Here is a 15,429-nt window from a genome sequence, read left to right as displayed (position 1 = left end):
GAAAAACCCCACCTCCAGCCTGGACCTACGGGTTAGTATACACCGCTTGTCCCTACTCGTATGGAGGAGTTTTTATTTGGAGAGGTTTAGTACCACCGTGGTGACAGAGAGACTCGAACTCGAGACCTCTGGCACTCATCTGTGAGAATGAAATACCACTAGGATACCATCACTTCTCATGAGATTAATTAACGGACAATAGAAATGAGACGAACATAATCAATGACACTAAACTCTTCAGACGAACGGAATACTAAAGATGAAGATAATTCAATGACACTAAACTCTTCAGACCTCACGTTGAAGATTTAATCATGCAACCAGCAGATTTTTTTTGATACACCAGATCAAAAGTATCTTCGTCAAGATCTGTCCATCGGCTCAAGTAAAGAGCTTTGAATTCTTGGGAGCGGATTAAAGATGCCAATTTCTTTGAGACGCAGAGCCATGCACATGTCACCAAGGATAGCATAGGCAACCGTGACAGAATCTCCATTTGTAGATGTTCAGGAAGTGTATCGAAATTTGGATTCTCCATTCTTGTTCTTCTTTAGTGAATATTTTGTGTTTTGAGAGATAGAGACTTACTAAACACACATGTGATATTTATAAGAAAATCTAAGACCTTTGTTTGTTACCAACGATTGTAAGTGGATCACTTTAGTTTAACTTGTTGAGTCGTAAAACGCATAAAAACAAACCAAAGAAGAAATTTCACCTCAATACGTTAAAAACTTACTATAATTATTGGCCAATTAGCATTGAGATCATTGGATACCAAGCATGAAACTGACATATTTGCTTTAGTATACGTAGTTTAGCTCTTCCATTACAACAGAATCACACGTCAAAATATAGATAACAAGTTAACATTTTTTTAAAAAGGTTTTCACTTTATTGTTTTTTGTACACAATTTCACGGCATAAACACGTCAAAACTTTCTATGACTAATTTCCAGACAGAGATACGCATAACAACTTTAGTTCAGAACGTCAAGTACTACTCGATCGTCAATGCACAAAATCAATTTAAATATACGAAATGTTTTTTTAATATATACACTAATTATTTTATGTTGTTCAAATTTCGAAACACACATATGTGATATTTATAATAGAATCTGAGAGTTTGTTACCAACGTTGTGACTTGTGACTTTGAAGAGTGAGTGGGTGATCACTTGAGTCGTAAACACGTACATCTTTACTTTATATTTCCAAATGGAGAAATGTTAGTTCCACACGTTAATTAAAAACCTACTATAATTATTGGTCAATTAGCGTAGAGATTATTGAAATACCAAGCATGAAATTGACAGAGTTTCTTTCATCGCACACGTTTTTGTAGTTTACTTCTTCGAATACAACTATTATATCACACGTCAAAATATTGATAATGAAGTTAACCTTTTTTAAGAAAAGGTTTTCACCTTACTTAGGTGTAATTGGATGAAAAATTGTGTCATACATCAAAAATTATTGTTTTTTATTACTAAATTAACATCGTCTCCGGCAAACAGGAAGCAAGAGGCATCGTCTCCGGTGAAAAGCAAGGGTGAGAAGAGAGACAAAACAGAGAACAGAAACGACAGCGTGTCAGACAATAGAAACGACTGCGTTTCAACAGAATGGGTTTAATGAAGCAAACATGACAATGAGCCTGAAAACAAAGAAGCCCACAAATCAAACGACAAAGGCTACGGTGATGCTGTGCAAGATTTGGATTAGGGCTTCGTCTTTTTTTTTTTTTTTCTTTTTCACTAAACATTGAAACTTTTATTGGAACTGGAAATTACACAAGGGCTTCATCTTTATCACGAGGATGCTTTCTAAAGTGATTTTTTTTTTCTGTGTTCCCACTACCTAGTAGTAGTAGTAGTAGTAGTTGTTGTTGTTGTTGAGGATAAAACTCAGCGAAGCTTAAGTTTTGGTACCTAAGATGTGTATTTAGTATTTATTAATATTGATCGCATTAGGATTTGAAATCGGATAATGAAATGAGACTTGGGAGAAGAGTCAGAAGACTCTTTGTTTGCATAGTTCGGTAACTTAAAATTCAGGTTGCAACTTTAACCAGTAAGACTCTTATCCATGGACAAAATTGGTCTTTAGACCAGATGACCCATTTTATTTATGGGCTGACCACGGACCGTCCATACTATTATGGACTGGGCTTAGCCCATGGTCGGATGACCATTTGACAGTTCTAAGTAAGAGCATCAATTTGCAGCAATTGGCAACTTCACTATCTCTCCTCTCCTTTATCAATTTCCCATCCTTTTTCAAATCTTAAGAACTCAGGCTGAGAAAATCATTTATTCTAAGTTCAATTTTGGCTACTAAGAGAAAAAATGTTTCCTCAACTCTACCGAACTATTACGTTATTATAAATTTACATTTGAATTGATGGAACATTATTATTTATATACCATAAACAAAGATTAACGTACTATAATAGAAATGGATTCGAATAATCCCAATAACATACTCGAGAGACAACATTATATATATATATATATATATATATATATATATATATATATATATATATATATTATTTAGCATAAATAAAGATTATTAACGGACAATAGAAATATATGAGACGAACAATGACACTAAACTCTTCAGACCTCACGTTTGAAGATTTAATCATGGTAGACTACCAGAGTAGCAGATAAATTAGCGCTTGGCGAAGATCGTGTGGCGTCTTCCATCGGCTCGAGTAAAGATCTCTGAATTCTTGGGAGCGGATTAAAGATCTCCATTGCTTTGAGACGCCGATGCATACACCCAAGGATTTTAGAGGCAACCGTAACAGAATCTCCTTTTGTAGATCTTCAGGAAGTGTACCGAAATTTGGATTCTCCATTCTTGTTCTTCTCTAGTGAATATTTTGTGTTTTGAGAGATAGAGACCTACTAAAGACACATGTGATATTTATAAGAAAATCTAAGACCTTTGGTTGTAACCAACGATTGTAAGTGGATCACTTTAGCTTAACTTGTTGAGTCGTAAAACGCGTACATCTAAAAAACCGAAAGAAGAAATTTCACCTCAACACACGTTAAAAACTTACTATAATTATTGGCCAATTAGCATTGGGATCATTGGATACCAAGCATGAAACTGACATATTTGCTTTAGTACGTAGTTTAGCTCTTCAATTACAACAGAATCACACGGCAAAATATAGATAACAAGTTAGCATTTTTTAAAAAAGCTTTTCACTTTATTGTTTTTTGTACACAATTTCAAGGCATAAACACGTCAAAACTTACTAAATTCTATGACTGTTTAACAGAGACATATACGCATAACAACTTTAGTTCACATCAAGTCGTCAATCCACAAAATCAATTTAAAACTTACTATAGTTATTGGCCAATTTAAAAGTAAATATGCTAAGACAATATTCAAGATCTAGAAAATTCTTCTTTCGGGTTCACGGGCTTCACTTCTACACGGGTTTTCATAGCCCAAAGTACTTGGTCCGCAAGATACACATCTTGCTCCCCAAGATATCTCCAATACATAGATATATATTATTGAAATGCCCAGCATGAAATTAACAGAGTTTCTTTCATCGCACACGTTTTTGTAGTTAAGTTCTTCGAATACAACTATGAATTATGCCACACGTCAAAATATCAACTCTCTTACATTCTCAATCTTTTTATTTTTGAAATTTGTATCATTTGATTAAGGAATTTGACTTTAAGATTCTCTCGCAATTGTACAAGTAAAATGGAAATATTATTGAATATTTTTATTTTATTTTTCTTCAACTAATTATTGATTAATATGAACCAACATAATCACAATGTAAAGCTTGAATATGATTTGAATTATCTTTATTATAAAAAGAAAACATGACAATGGGCCTTAAAACAAAGAAGCCCACAAATCAAACGACAAAGGTAATGGTGATGCTGTGCAAGATTTGGATTAGGGCTTCATCTTTATCGCGAGGAATGGATGCTTTGTTAAGGGTACCATCATTTAACCAAGGGAGAGTGCATTTTTCTCTGTGTTACGTTCCCACTACCTAGTAGTAGTAGTAGTAGTTGTTGTTGAGGATAAAACTCAGCGAAGTTTAAGCTTTGGTATCTAAGATGTGTATTTTATGATATTCATCGCTTTAAGATTTGAAATCAGATAATGAAATGAGCCTATGAAGACTCTTTGTTGCAACTTTAACCAGTAAGAGTATCAATTTCCAGCAATTGGCAACTGCACTCTCTGTCCTCTCCTTTATCAGTTTCCCCATCCTTTATATATATATCTCAAAGTACTCAGGCTGAGAAAATCATTTATTCTAAGTTCAATTTGGCTACTAAGAGGAAAAAAGGTTTCCACAACTCTACCAAACTATTACGTTATTAAAGTTACATCTGAATTGATGGAACATTATTATTTATATAACATAACAAAGATTAATGTACGACAATAGAAATGAATTCGAATAATCCCAATAAGATACTCGAGAGACAAACATTATTATTTAGCATAAATAAAGATTAATTAACGGACAATAGAAATATATGAGACGAACAATGACACTAAGCTCTTCAGACCTCACGTTTGAAGATTTAATTTTGGTCGAAGCAGATCTAATAGTAATAACACTACGTCAAGATCGTCTGCCATCCATCGGCTCAAGTAAAGATCTCTGAATTCTTGGGATTGGATTAAAGATGCCCATTGCTTTGAGACGAAGAGGCATTTACCCAAGTATTGCGGAGGCAACCGTGACAGAATCTCCATTTGTAGATGTTCAGGAAGTGTATCGAAATTTGGATTCTCCATTCTTGTTCTTCTAGTGATATTTTGTGTGTTTTGAGAGATAGAGACTTACTAAAAACACATGTGATATTTATAAGAAAATCTAAGACCTTCGATTGTTACCAACGATTGTAAGTGGATCAATTTAGTTTAACTTGTTGAGTCGTAAAACGCGTACATCTAAAAAACGGAAAGAAGAAATTTCACCTCAACACTTAAAAACTTACTATAATTATTGGCCAATTAGCATTGGGATCATTGGATACCATGCATGAAAGTGACAAATTTGCTTTAGTACGTAGTTTAGCTTTTCCATACAGAATCACACGTCAAAATATAGATAACAAGTTAGCATTTTTTGAAAAAGGTTTTCACTTTATTGTTTTTTGTACACAATTTCAAGGCATAAACACGTCAAAACTTACTAATTTCTATGACTATTAATTAACAGGAGTTGTACGCATAACAACTTTAGTTCACATCAAGTCGTCAATCCACAAAATCAATTTAAAACTTACTATAATTATTGGCCAATTAGCATATCGAAATACAAAGCATGAAAATTTGACAGAGTTTTTTCATCGCACACGTTTTTGTAATTAATTAGTTCTTCGAATACAACTACTATATCACACGTCAAGATACTGATAATGAGGTTAACTTTTTTTAAAAAAAGGTTTTCACTTTAGTTATGTGTAATTGCATGAACAAATGTGTTATACGTCAAAACGTATTGATTAATTTGTATTGTTAAATTAGCAGAGAGATATTTGGTACCAAGCATGACTTGAAAGGTGTTGTTTTTACAATATATATCTACTCATCCACACATCTTGAGTTTCATCGTACACGTTTTAACCGTTTAATTCTTCGAATAAATTGAATCACACGTCAAATATATAGATATATAACACCTTAACTTTTTAAATAGTTTTTCACGTTAGTGTTTTGTAGATAATTTCAAGGAAAAAACGTGTCACACGTAAAAAAATATAGGTATATATATTTTACTCAGAGTATATTCATTTGCTCATAGAATTAATTAGTAAGTTTTTTTGGTATCAATAGAAATTCGTAAACTGACTCAGAGACTCAATAGTTGATAATAGTTGAATAGCTCCTCCGGTAGCCGGACTGTCATTCCCACTTTTTTCTGACCTTCCGGTTCTGAATCCGTAGGATTTTGTGGGTAGTTTTGAGTGGTCCTAGAGCTCACAGCAACTGCCAAAAACACAACAACCAAAGTCGCTATGTTTTTCTCTTCCCATTATGATGACGAAATTTTAGAAAAGAACTGAAAACGAAATATCAAATAGGAGAAAATAATAACAAATCCTTTACAATAAATTAACAACACACGTTTTTTAATTTAGCGTCTTCCGGGGATTTCTCAAAACCCATTGTTGTGTTTGTGTTGTGTATAAACTCTGACGATCGCCTTAAGCAAAGCAAATTAAAGTCATGAAATGCGTTAGATTTATTTGAAGTCATGTTTTGTTTCTTGGATCATGTTTAATGTTTTGTTCTGCACAGGTAAACATGCATATTATATTAATTATTTGAAGTCATGTTCTGTTTCTTTAATTTACAATAATACATCAAAGGGACATCCGAGCGATGATTGCCTTCGCGGATACAAACACGCTCACAAGGCGCACAATAAGAATAAGACCAGTAGAGACTTCATAAGAGACCATTTGGCTACTTAGAGAAACAAGGTTTCCTCAACTCTACCAAACTATTACGTTATTAAAGTTACATTTGAATTGATGGAACATTATTATTTATATAACATAACAAAGATTAATGTACGACAATAGAAATGGATTCGAATAATCCCAATAACATACTCGAGAGACAACATTATATATTATTTAGCATAAATAAAGATTATTAACGGACAATAGAAATATATGAGACGAACAATGACACTAAGCTCTTCAGACCTCACGTTTGAAGATTTAATTATGGTCGAAGCAGATCTAATAACACTACGTCATTATCGTCTGCCATCCATCGGCTCAAGTAAAGATCTTCGAATTCTTGGGAGCGGATTAAAGATCTCCATTGCTTTGAGACGCAGAGGCATACACCCAAGGATTGCAGAGGCAACAGTGACAGAATCTCCATTTGTAGATGTTCAGGAAGTGTATCGAAATTTGGATTCTCCATTCTTGTTCTTCTCTAGTGATATTTTGTGTTTTGAGAGATAGAGACTTACTAAACACACATGTGATATTTATAAGAAAATCTAAGACCTTTGGTTGTTACCAACGATTGTAAGTGGATCACTTTAGCTTAACTTGTTGAGTCGTAAAAACGCGTACATACATCTAAAAAAACAAAAGAAGAAATTTCACCTTTACACATTGAAAACTTACTATAATTATTGGCCAATTAGCATTGAGATCATTGGATACCATGCATGAAAGTGACAGATTTGCTTTAGTACGTAGTTTAGCTCTTCTAATACAACATAATCACACGTCAAAATATAGATAACAAGTTAACATTTTTTTAAAAAAGGTTTCACTTTATTGTTTTTTGTACACAATTTCAAGGCATAAACACGTCAAAACTTACTAATTTCTATGACTGTATAACAGAGAGATATACGCATAACAACTTTAGTTCACATCAAGTCGTCAATCCACAAAATCAATTTAAAACTTACTATAATTATTGGCCAATTAGCATAGAGATTATTGAAATGCCAAGCATGAAATTTTCAGAATTTCTTTCATCGCACACGATTTTGTAGTTAAGTTCTTCGAATATAACTATGTATTATGTCACACATCAAAATATCAACTCTTTTTAATTCTCAATCTTTTCGTTTTTGAAATTTGTATCATTTGATTAAGGAATTTGACTTTAAGATTCTCTCGCAATTGTACAAGTAAAAATGGAAATATTATTGAATATTTTTATTTTATTTTTCTTCAACTAATTATTGATTAATATGAACCAACATAATCACAATGTAAAGCTTGAATATGATTTGAATTATTTTATTATAAAAAGAAAACATGACAATGGGCCTAAAAACAAAGAAGCTCACAAACCAAACGACAAAGGCTATGGTGATGCTGTGCAAGATTTGGATTAGGGCTTCATCATTTAACCAAGGGAGAGTGCAATTTTCTCTGTGTTACGTTCCCACTACTTACTAGTAGTAGTAGTTGTTGTTGTTGAGGATAAAACTCAGCGAAGCTTAAGCTTTGGTTAAGATGTGTATTTACTGATATTCATTGCTTTAAGATTTGAAATCAGATAATGAAATGAGCCTATGAAGACTCTTTGTTGCAACTTTAACCATGTAAGAGTATCAATTTCCAGCAATTGGCAACTGCACTCTCTGTTCTCTCCTTTATCAATTTCCCCATCCTTTATATATATATATATATATATATATATATATATATATATATATATATATATATATATATCTCAAAGTACTCAGGCTGAGAAAATCATTTATTTTGAGTTTAATTTGGCTACTAAGAGGAAAACACTAAGAGCATCATTATAGGTAGTTTCTTAAAGATAGATCTTAGTAATATTTAAATAATTTATTTGTAAAAGTGATTGTTAAGAGATAGTATTTTTCAGTTAAGAGCATCATTATAGGGGGGATGTTAGCTGAATCTTAGGTATTATAGTGATTTAAATTAAATAGTTAATATCTTAATAAGCTAAGGAACGTTCCTTAGCTTAGGAACGTTCCTTAGCTAAGATTAATTTTGAGGGTTAAGAGGTGCCACGTGGGGGCGTTTTGATCGGACGGATTTCACATATTCTACAGATACGCCTTCTAATTTCTTCGATAATAGAGCTCGAGTTTGTGATCGAGGTATGCATCAACAATTGAAGAATGATTTGGTCGAGCATATATGAACAAAATATAGAAGAAATTAAGTTTAAAATATTTGTGAATTATGTTATAAATTGTATCTCATGTATGTTTTAATTTTTTTAATTTGCAACAATTATTAAATTTTCTATAATTATAAATTTTATTTTTATATTAATATTTTTTTTTAAGAACCACATATTAAGAACCTACCATTAATCAGACAAAAATATTATAAGAGGAAAAGAAAGGTTTCCACAACTCTACCGAATATCTATATATACATTTTTGGATCACAATTAGCAAATAAATCATGAAGTTGAGAAGTATTTACAATGGCATGCCATTAACATTAATTATTTAGATTTGTTTTATTTAAGTAAAAATTTTTAAATGAAATTCATTTATCATATATTTAGCAAAAGTCTCTACAAAATCTTTCCTTATCTATTTAAGTAAAGATTTTGAAATCAAATATGTTTTCAACAATTTACCAAAAATCTCTACACAATATTTTTAAAAATCTCGACTTAGTTAAGTTCTGATTTTTATCTGCAAAAAAAAAAATTAATAGTAACGAGTGATGTAAAAATCGGGAATGTTGATACTACAATTTCTTCTACTTTTTTTTTTCATATAATGAAAATTATTTTTTAGGGATATTTTCTCAAAACCTCTAAATAAAACAAAGGGTTTCAAAAGATAGCTTCTTTTTTGGCGGGTCGACCCGCAAACCCGCAACTCTCTACGGGCTTATCCGCATGAATCTGCGACCCGTAGTGGATAAAAATATTATTCAAAAAAATAACAAATGATGTTTGATTTTACGGGACGGAGTTATATGGTGCAACGGGTTTGGATCGATATTAATATTAAACAATATACTATGGATGAAATCCTAGAATTATAAACCAAAATTTAATTATAAAATCAGAAACACTAAACAAAATAAAAAATATTAACAAAACAAATACAACTTAAAATTTTGCTAAATAATTTTTTAGTTATAAAAAAATCGATCCGCGGTGTACCGCGGGGTAAAATCTAGTTAAGTTATTAAAGTTGTACATCTGAATTGATGGAACATTTTGTGGGTTTGCTGACGTCATCTTTTTTAATCCAACGGTTGAAGTTAGTCTTTTTATTAATCTAAGGGCCGTGGTTTTTTCTCGTAAATTAACTAAAGCAAAGGACGTGTCTTTTCAATTGCAACCTTTTGTTCAGGTTCCTTTGTAAAGCATCGCGTCTCCGTCTTCTCAATTCTTACCACCTTTGGTTGTGCTTCTTCATCGTCATTCATACCTATTGAAACCGTGAAACAACATCTGACTTTGTACTCTTTTCTGAATTATTTCATGAATCTCTTCTGAATCCTTTTCAAACAAAAACCGTTAGACTAAGGGGGTGTCATTAGTTTGTTACTTTGTTAATCCATATAGAATTTGAAAATTTCTATTAATTATGAAATCAAGATATATGGATTTTGAAATAACATGTGTTTACCCATGGATTTGAATCCTTCTATTTTTCTCTTTCAATTCCATTCAATTCCATTTAAAACATAATTTGGATTCTCAAATCCAAAAACAAATGACTAAACGAATAACATAAGATTTTAACTAGTATTTATAAATCATAGAACCAATAACACATGAATTTAATTAGGATTTTAAAATCAATGATTGAATAACAAATGATTTTTGTTTGGATTTCTAATTCCATATAAATCTATGAACCAATAACCCCTCCTAAATGGAGTACCAATTTCCGACGCAGTCGATTTTGGCCCACAGAGCCAGCGATCCTCTATTGTACATTCCCTCCCACTTCTAATCGATCACACTTTTTCTAAGTGTGTTTGCCTCTTTTCATAACGATACAATTGCATGGTTGATTTTCTGGGTTTAGGTTTTGTCCATCTTCTTCATTTTTTTTTGGGGTTTGATATAGAACTGAATCCATCGATTTAGAAACGATGAATTGTGTTTTTTTAATCTGATGGCTGAGATGCTTTATTAAAGAGAATTATTGATACTCTCATTTTTAAACCCCTTTGATTAGTAACTCTCTGAATTTTAATCGTTTAACTGGATTTGTAAATCGGCATGAATCAATAATATATCTCCGTTGAAAATGGTTGTCCACCTTTATCATTGTTTTTGTGTCACTCTAACTCGGCAAACCCAGATGTAAGTCTCTTGTCAAAGTTGTTCTTTTTAGATGTCATTGAATAGATATCTAAAGCGGCAGCGTAATTTCGATTTCTTCTTGTGGACATATATAGTGTCACATCATGTATTCAAATCTGTCTATCTTTGAGTGTTGCTGTTTTGATTGATTTTATAGATTCATGACTCATTGAATAATTGAACAGTTTGTTTAGATATTACTAGTTGTTGGTGTTTTGATACATGAATTCTAGAAAAATGATAACTCTTCTATCAACAAATTGAAGTTTCTTATCTTTTCTAAATCCAATCGTCATTAATCTTTGTCATATTAAACTTTTTGTTACTTAATTTTTTATTTCTAGCATGATTATGATTCGTTGAGAATAAGTAAGCCTTCCATATTTGTGGTTGGTTGATCTTGTCACTTCTCAATGTGTAGATTTTATAAATACACCCTTTTTTCTTTTGAATGTTCGATTAGATGTTGAAAAGAAACTGATGCTGCTGCTTTGGGATTGCTTATGTTCTTTAAGTGTGGTAGTTCTGGAAATCTGGTTCATATACTTTTCCGCATTTGGATGATTATTATCCATTTTATTGTTTTTTTTTTAATTTCTATTTGGTTGTTTTCTTCCTCTTAATTAATGTTGCTTCATATGCATCTTTGTTTTGATTTCTCCACTAATTGTGATGTCTAATAAGTTGTTGCACTTATATATATATATATCTTCTTAAACTTGTCATTTTACTCGGGACTGCCTATGCAGCTATGATAGTGAACAACAGTGTGAAACTATAAAACTTCTTTGCAATTTCAAAGTAGATGTGATTAAATAGTCTCATATGACAGATATGGAATTCGATATGATCCGTGTCGATGCAGCAATTACCAATGGTGTCCAAAGGATCTGATAGCTGAGTTGTGTCCAGTATTCCAATTGCCGCAGATTCAAGGCTCTCTGAATATTTATCCGGTATAAAATTATTCAGTGGCGTGTGAACCATCTCCGTAAGCTAATAATTTTTTGTCATGCTTATTTTATCTTATCTATGTGTCTTAGAAAACGATCAGGCAATGTGACATGTCTGAAAGTTGACCAACGTCGTTAAGGTAATACAGATATCTCAAGATAGGAATTTTATTTCTTTTAGTTATAACAAATAAATTGAAATGGTTACCACATGGAAGTGAACTTCTCAACAAATCAGGACGTTCAACCACAAACCCAAAAACTTACACTTTGTTCAGCTGCGCAACCACGATTTCTTCCTTGAATTTGTTGATAATCCTATCACACCGAGCTTTCAAAATATCTTGGTAGCAAAACTCGGCCCTAGGAAGGCATTGTTTCTTTTTATCCTATTCCTCTTAAGTGTACACTTACGACTTTACTTGCGATGAAAGATGAAAGATTTGCATCTTTTTCTATATTTTGCTTGCAGAAAATCGAGCTCGAAGCCCATACGGTTAAGGGCACTGGTATAAAAACATGCAAATTGGTCTTCAGTAGTAACTGCTTTGTATCGAATGCTTCCTGAGGTGAAAAGTTTACCACAATCTATTGTGCTCCCTAATATATTTGCAAGATACAAGCTTTGAGACTCTTCCCTTCATGCATTCCTAACTCCTTCCCTTCACTGAAGTATAAAGCAAACACCTAGCAGAGAACTTGCTGTTTTTTCAATCGCTAGAAGTGTGACTAAAGATGGTCGGTATCACTCATGACTCATATATGGTATTTGGAGGGCTGGCGTTGCTCCACGATCAAGCGTGGAATAAAGCAAAACTTTTGATTTTCATTCGTTTTGCATCTTTGTGTTTTTCTTCTGTTTATTATAGTCTTTGTTAGTAGGGTTACATACACTGAGAAATTTTTTTAGCAGATGAAATATATATATTTTTAAAAATGTCATTTATAACCATGTCTAATAATCATAAAATATGAGGATTTTCTGCTTTCATGTCTTCTTTTATCGATCGTATCATTTGGAATAAGCTAGCAAGTCTAAAAGACACAACAAAAGAGTTTGGGGGTGGTCTAAGAGTTTGGTTTGGTGTTCTTACCAATGTTAACTATTTTAAAATTTTATTTTGCGGTTTCCTAGTTATTATTATTAAAAACATGTAACTATGTAGGCTGAAACAAATGATTTTTTTTTTTTCTTTAAAAGTTTTCTCTCTTACTTTTGATATTATTACCTTTCTCTCGAGTCTCCACCGAACTAATATTCAAAAAAAGACTAAGACTTGTAGTCTATTATTGCACTGTAACAAGAAAAAAGACTTTTAAAAGATGTTTATACTTGTTTTCTTGGAAAATATTTTACCGAATTTAGTTTGATTACAGTTTATTCTATCGCTTCTGCATTGAAAAAATGGTTATTGACTAAAATTAGCTTTAGCTCTTAATATATAAAAGTAAAAAACACGAAAATGATAACGCAAACCTAACATTTCATTATTTTGAGCTATTTACCATATTTAATTTACCAATTGGCAACGTGGCAGTGCTACATTGGCGGCAGAATATTATTTTGTGTTGACACGGTGTGCCGACGTTTTCCTTTCGTCACAGTCAATGTGTCTGTGTCTCGTTCATACTTGCATGTTCAAAGTCTTTTCTTAATCAACCCGTTATAATTGACAATCATAGTATTTAATTAATTAATAGGACATGATGTCACATGTATTGGTTTACTGGTCCTTTTCAAAGTGTAGTTTGAGAGTTGTCGTCAAACATTGACATCTGTTATACGTAATTCTACATAAACGTTACAGTTTGATATTTAGGTTTTACTAGTCATTAGCTCTGTTATTGTTTGCATCTGCTAATTTCCAGCACCATTGATGATTGCCAAACCTAACATCCTATAAAGACTTCCCTTTTGATGGTCAGATAAATATTGATTTGTGTATCTTGTATTTGTGTAGTATATTCTGAGGGATGGCAGATCGATTGACGCGAATCGCTATCGTGAGTGAAGACCGGTGCAAGCCTAAGAAATGTCGCCAGGAGTGCAAGAAGAGCTGTCCTGTTGTCAAGACTGGTACTTTTCTGAGTTTTGAAACTCTTTTCTACATAAAGAACGGGTTTTTATGCCTTGTTTTCTATCTCTAGGGAAACTTTGTATCGAGGTTGCTCCTACTTCCAAGACTGCTTTCTTATCAGAGGAGCTTTGTATTGGATGTGGTATCTGTGTTAAGGTACTTATATATCTTTTTAGAATGAATGGATGAATGTGTCTTCCTCTAGTTTGAGTGAGAATGATTTGTTGGTGCACAATTTTTCAGAAATGCCCCTTTGAAGGTATTCAGATTATCAATCTTCCTAAGGACTTAGCCAAAGATACAACCCATCGATATGGGGCTAATGGATTTAAACTGCACAGGTTAGCTGATCAAAAGTTTTTGCCTTGTGGAATCTGTTTGATAATCTGTATTTAGGGCTCTCATATGTTGTTTCTCGGCTTACAGGCTTCCGGTTCCACGGCCGGGGCAAGTTCTTGGCGTGCGTGGAACCAATGGTAATGGCAAAACTACTGGTCTCAAAATCTGGCCTGCTGGAGACCTCAAGCCAATTTTCGGCAGATTTAATGTAACTATAGACTCTTCGAAGTTTCTTTACCTCTTAGGCATATAAGGCGTCTATTCCGTAATTTTGGTATGATCGAGTATTCTACTACTTCTTGGGCAGACTCCTCCTGACTGGGAAGAAATTTTGACTCACTTCCGCGGGTCAGAACTTCAAAGCTACTTCATCCGAGTCGTAGAAGAGAATCTAAAGGTTAGGGTCCAAACTATTCTTGATATTTATTCTGAAGGAAGCAGCTCACTAAGTGAGTCTGATGCCCCTTGTATGTATGACAGACTGCTATAAAGCCACAACATGTTGACCACATAAAAGAATTTGTTCAAGATAATCTTGGGAAGAAGCTTGAGGAGATGGACGAGAGAGGAATGATGGAAGAGATTTGTGCTGATATGGAGTTGAACCAGGTCTTGGAGCGTGAAGCAAGACAAGTATCTGGTGGAGAGCTGCAGAGGTTTGCGATTGCCGCAGTTTTCGTAAAGAAAGCTGATATATACATGTTTGATGAACCATCTAGCTACCTCGATGTGAGGCAGAGACTCAAAGCTGCTCAAGTTATACGCTCACTCCTCAGGCATGACAGGTTTGTTTTTCTCATCTTCTGAACTCCTTGGTATTGAGTTTATCTTACTGATTAAGATACATGTTGCTTACATGGGCTTCGCCTTTTTGTTGTTGTAGCTACGTAATTGTTGTGGAGCACGACCTCAGCGTCCTTGACTATCTCTCGGATTTCGTGTGCTGTTTGTATGGGAAACCAGGAGCATATGGTGTCGTGACTCTCCCCTTTTCTGTCAGAGAAGGAATCAATGTGTTCTTGGCCGGGTTTATCCCCACAGAAAACTTGCGTTTCAGGGATGAATCTCTGACCTTCAGGGTAAAGCTTTTCCAGTGGCTGACATTTGTGACTGATATAGTTTTTTCTTCTCTCTCCAAGGTTTCTGAGACTACACAAGAGAGTGATGGGGAAGTGAAGTCCTATGCAAGATACAAATACCCATACAATGAGTAAGCGACTTGGAGATTTCAAGCTGG

General features: G+C 33.3%; 1 protein-coding gene and 1 long non-coding RNA gene across 2 annotated transcripts; both read left to right on the top strand.

Moving 5' to 3' along the window:
- The first annotated feature begins 11,600 nt into the window (after positions 1–11,600).
- Positions 11,601–12,644, top strand: LOC110230674. The gene is made up of 3 exons (XR_002333801.1): positions 11,601–11,778; positions 11,866–11,915; positions 12,248–12,644. It is a non-coding gene; the product is annotated as an uncharacterized LOC110230674 (long non-coding RNA).
- A 974-nt stretch (positions 12,645–13,618) lies between these two features.
- Positions 13,619–15,429, top strand: LOC110231031 (ABC transporter E family member 1-like). Its single transcript, XM_021035697.1, has 8 exons — positions 13,619–13,852; positions 13,924–14,009; positions 14,097–14,194; positions 14,280–14,400; positions 14,500–14,589; positions 14,673–14,977; positions 15,076–15,271; positions 15,332–15,429. Exons 1-8 carry the CDS (start codon positions 13,750–13,752, stop codon positions 15,404–15,406), a joined length of 1,074 nt encoding a protein of 357 aa, XP_020891356.1. The 5' UTR covers positions 13,619–13,749; the 3' UTR covers positions 15,407–15,429.

This window comes from Arabidopsis lyrata, assembly GCF_000004255.2.
Source record: "Arabidopsis lyrata subsp. lyrata unplaced genomic scaffold ARALYscaffold_2, whole genome shotgun sequence".
Classification (NCBI taxonomy): Eukaryota; Viridiplantae; Streptophyta; class Magnoliopsida; order Brassicales; family Brassicaceae; genus Arabidopsis; species Arabidopsis lyrata.
Note: the sequence above shows the minus strand (reverse complement) of the source record. Positions and strands in the feature narration are given on the sequence as shown.

What these genes read in the sequence shown, in the direction of transcription:
- LOC110231031 (XM_021035697.1), top strand. Translation starts at nt 13,750, where the DNA reads ATGGCAGATCGATTGACGCGAATCGCTATCGTGAGTGAAGACCGGTGC. An exon ending in AATGGATTTAAACTGCACAG is followed by an intron (nt 14,195 to 14,279) that starts GTTAGCTGATCA and finishes CTCGGCTTACAG; the next exon opens with GCTTCCGGTTCCACGGCCGG. An exon ending in TCACTCCTCAGGCATGACAG is followed by an intron (nt 14,978 to 15,075) that starts GTTTGTTTTTCT and finishes TTGTTGTTGTAG; the next exon opens with CTACGTAATTGTTGTGGAGC.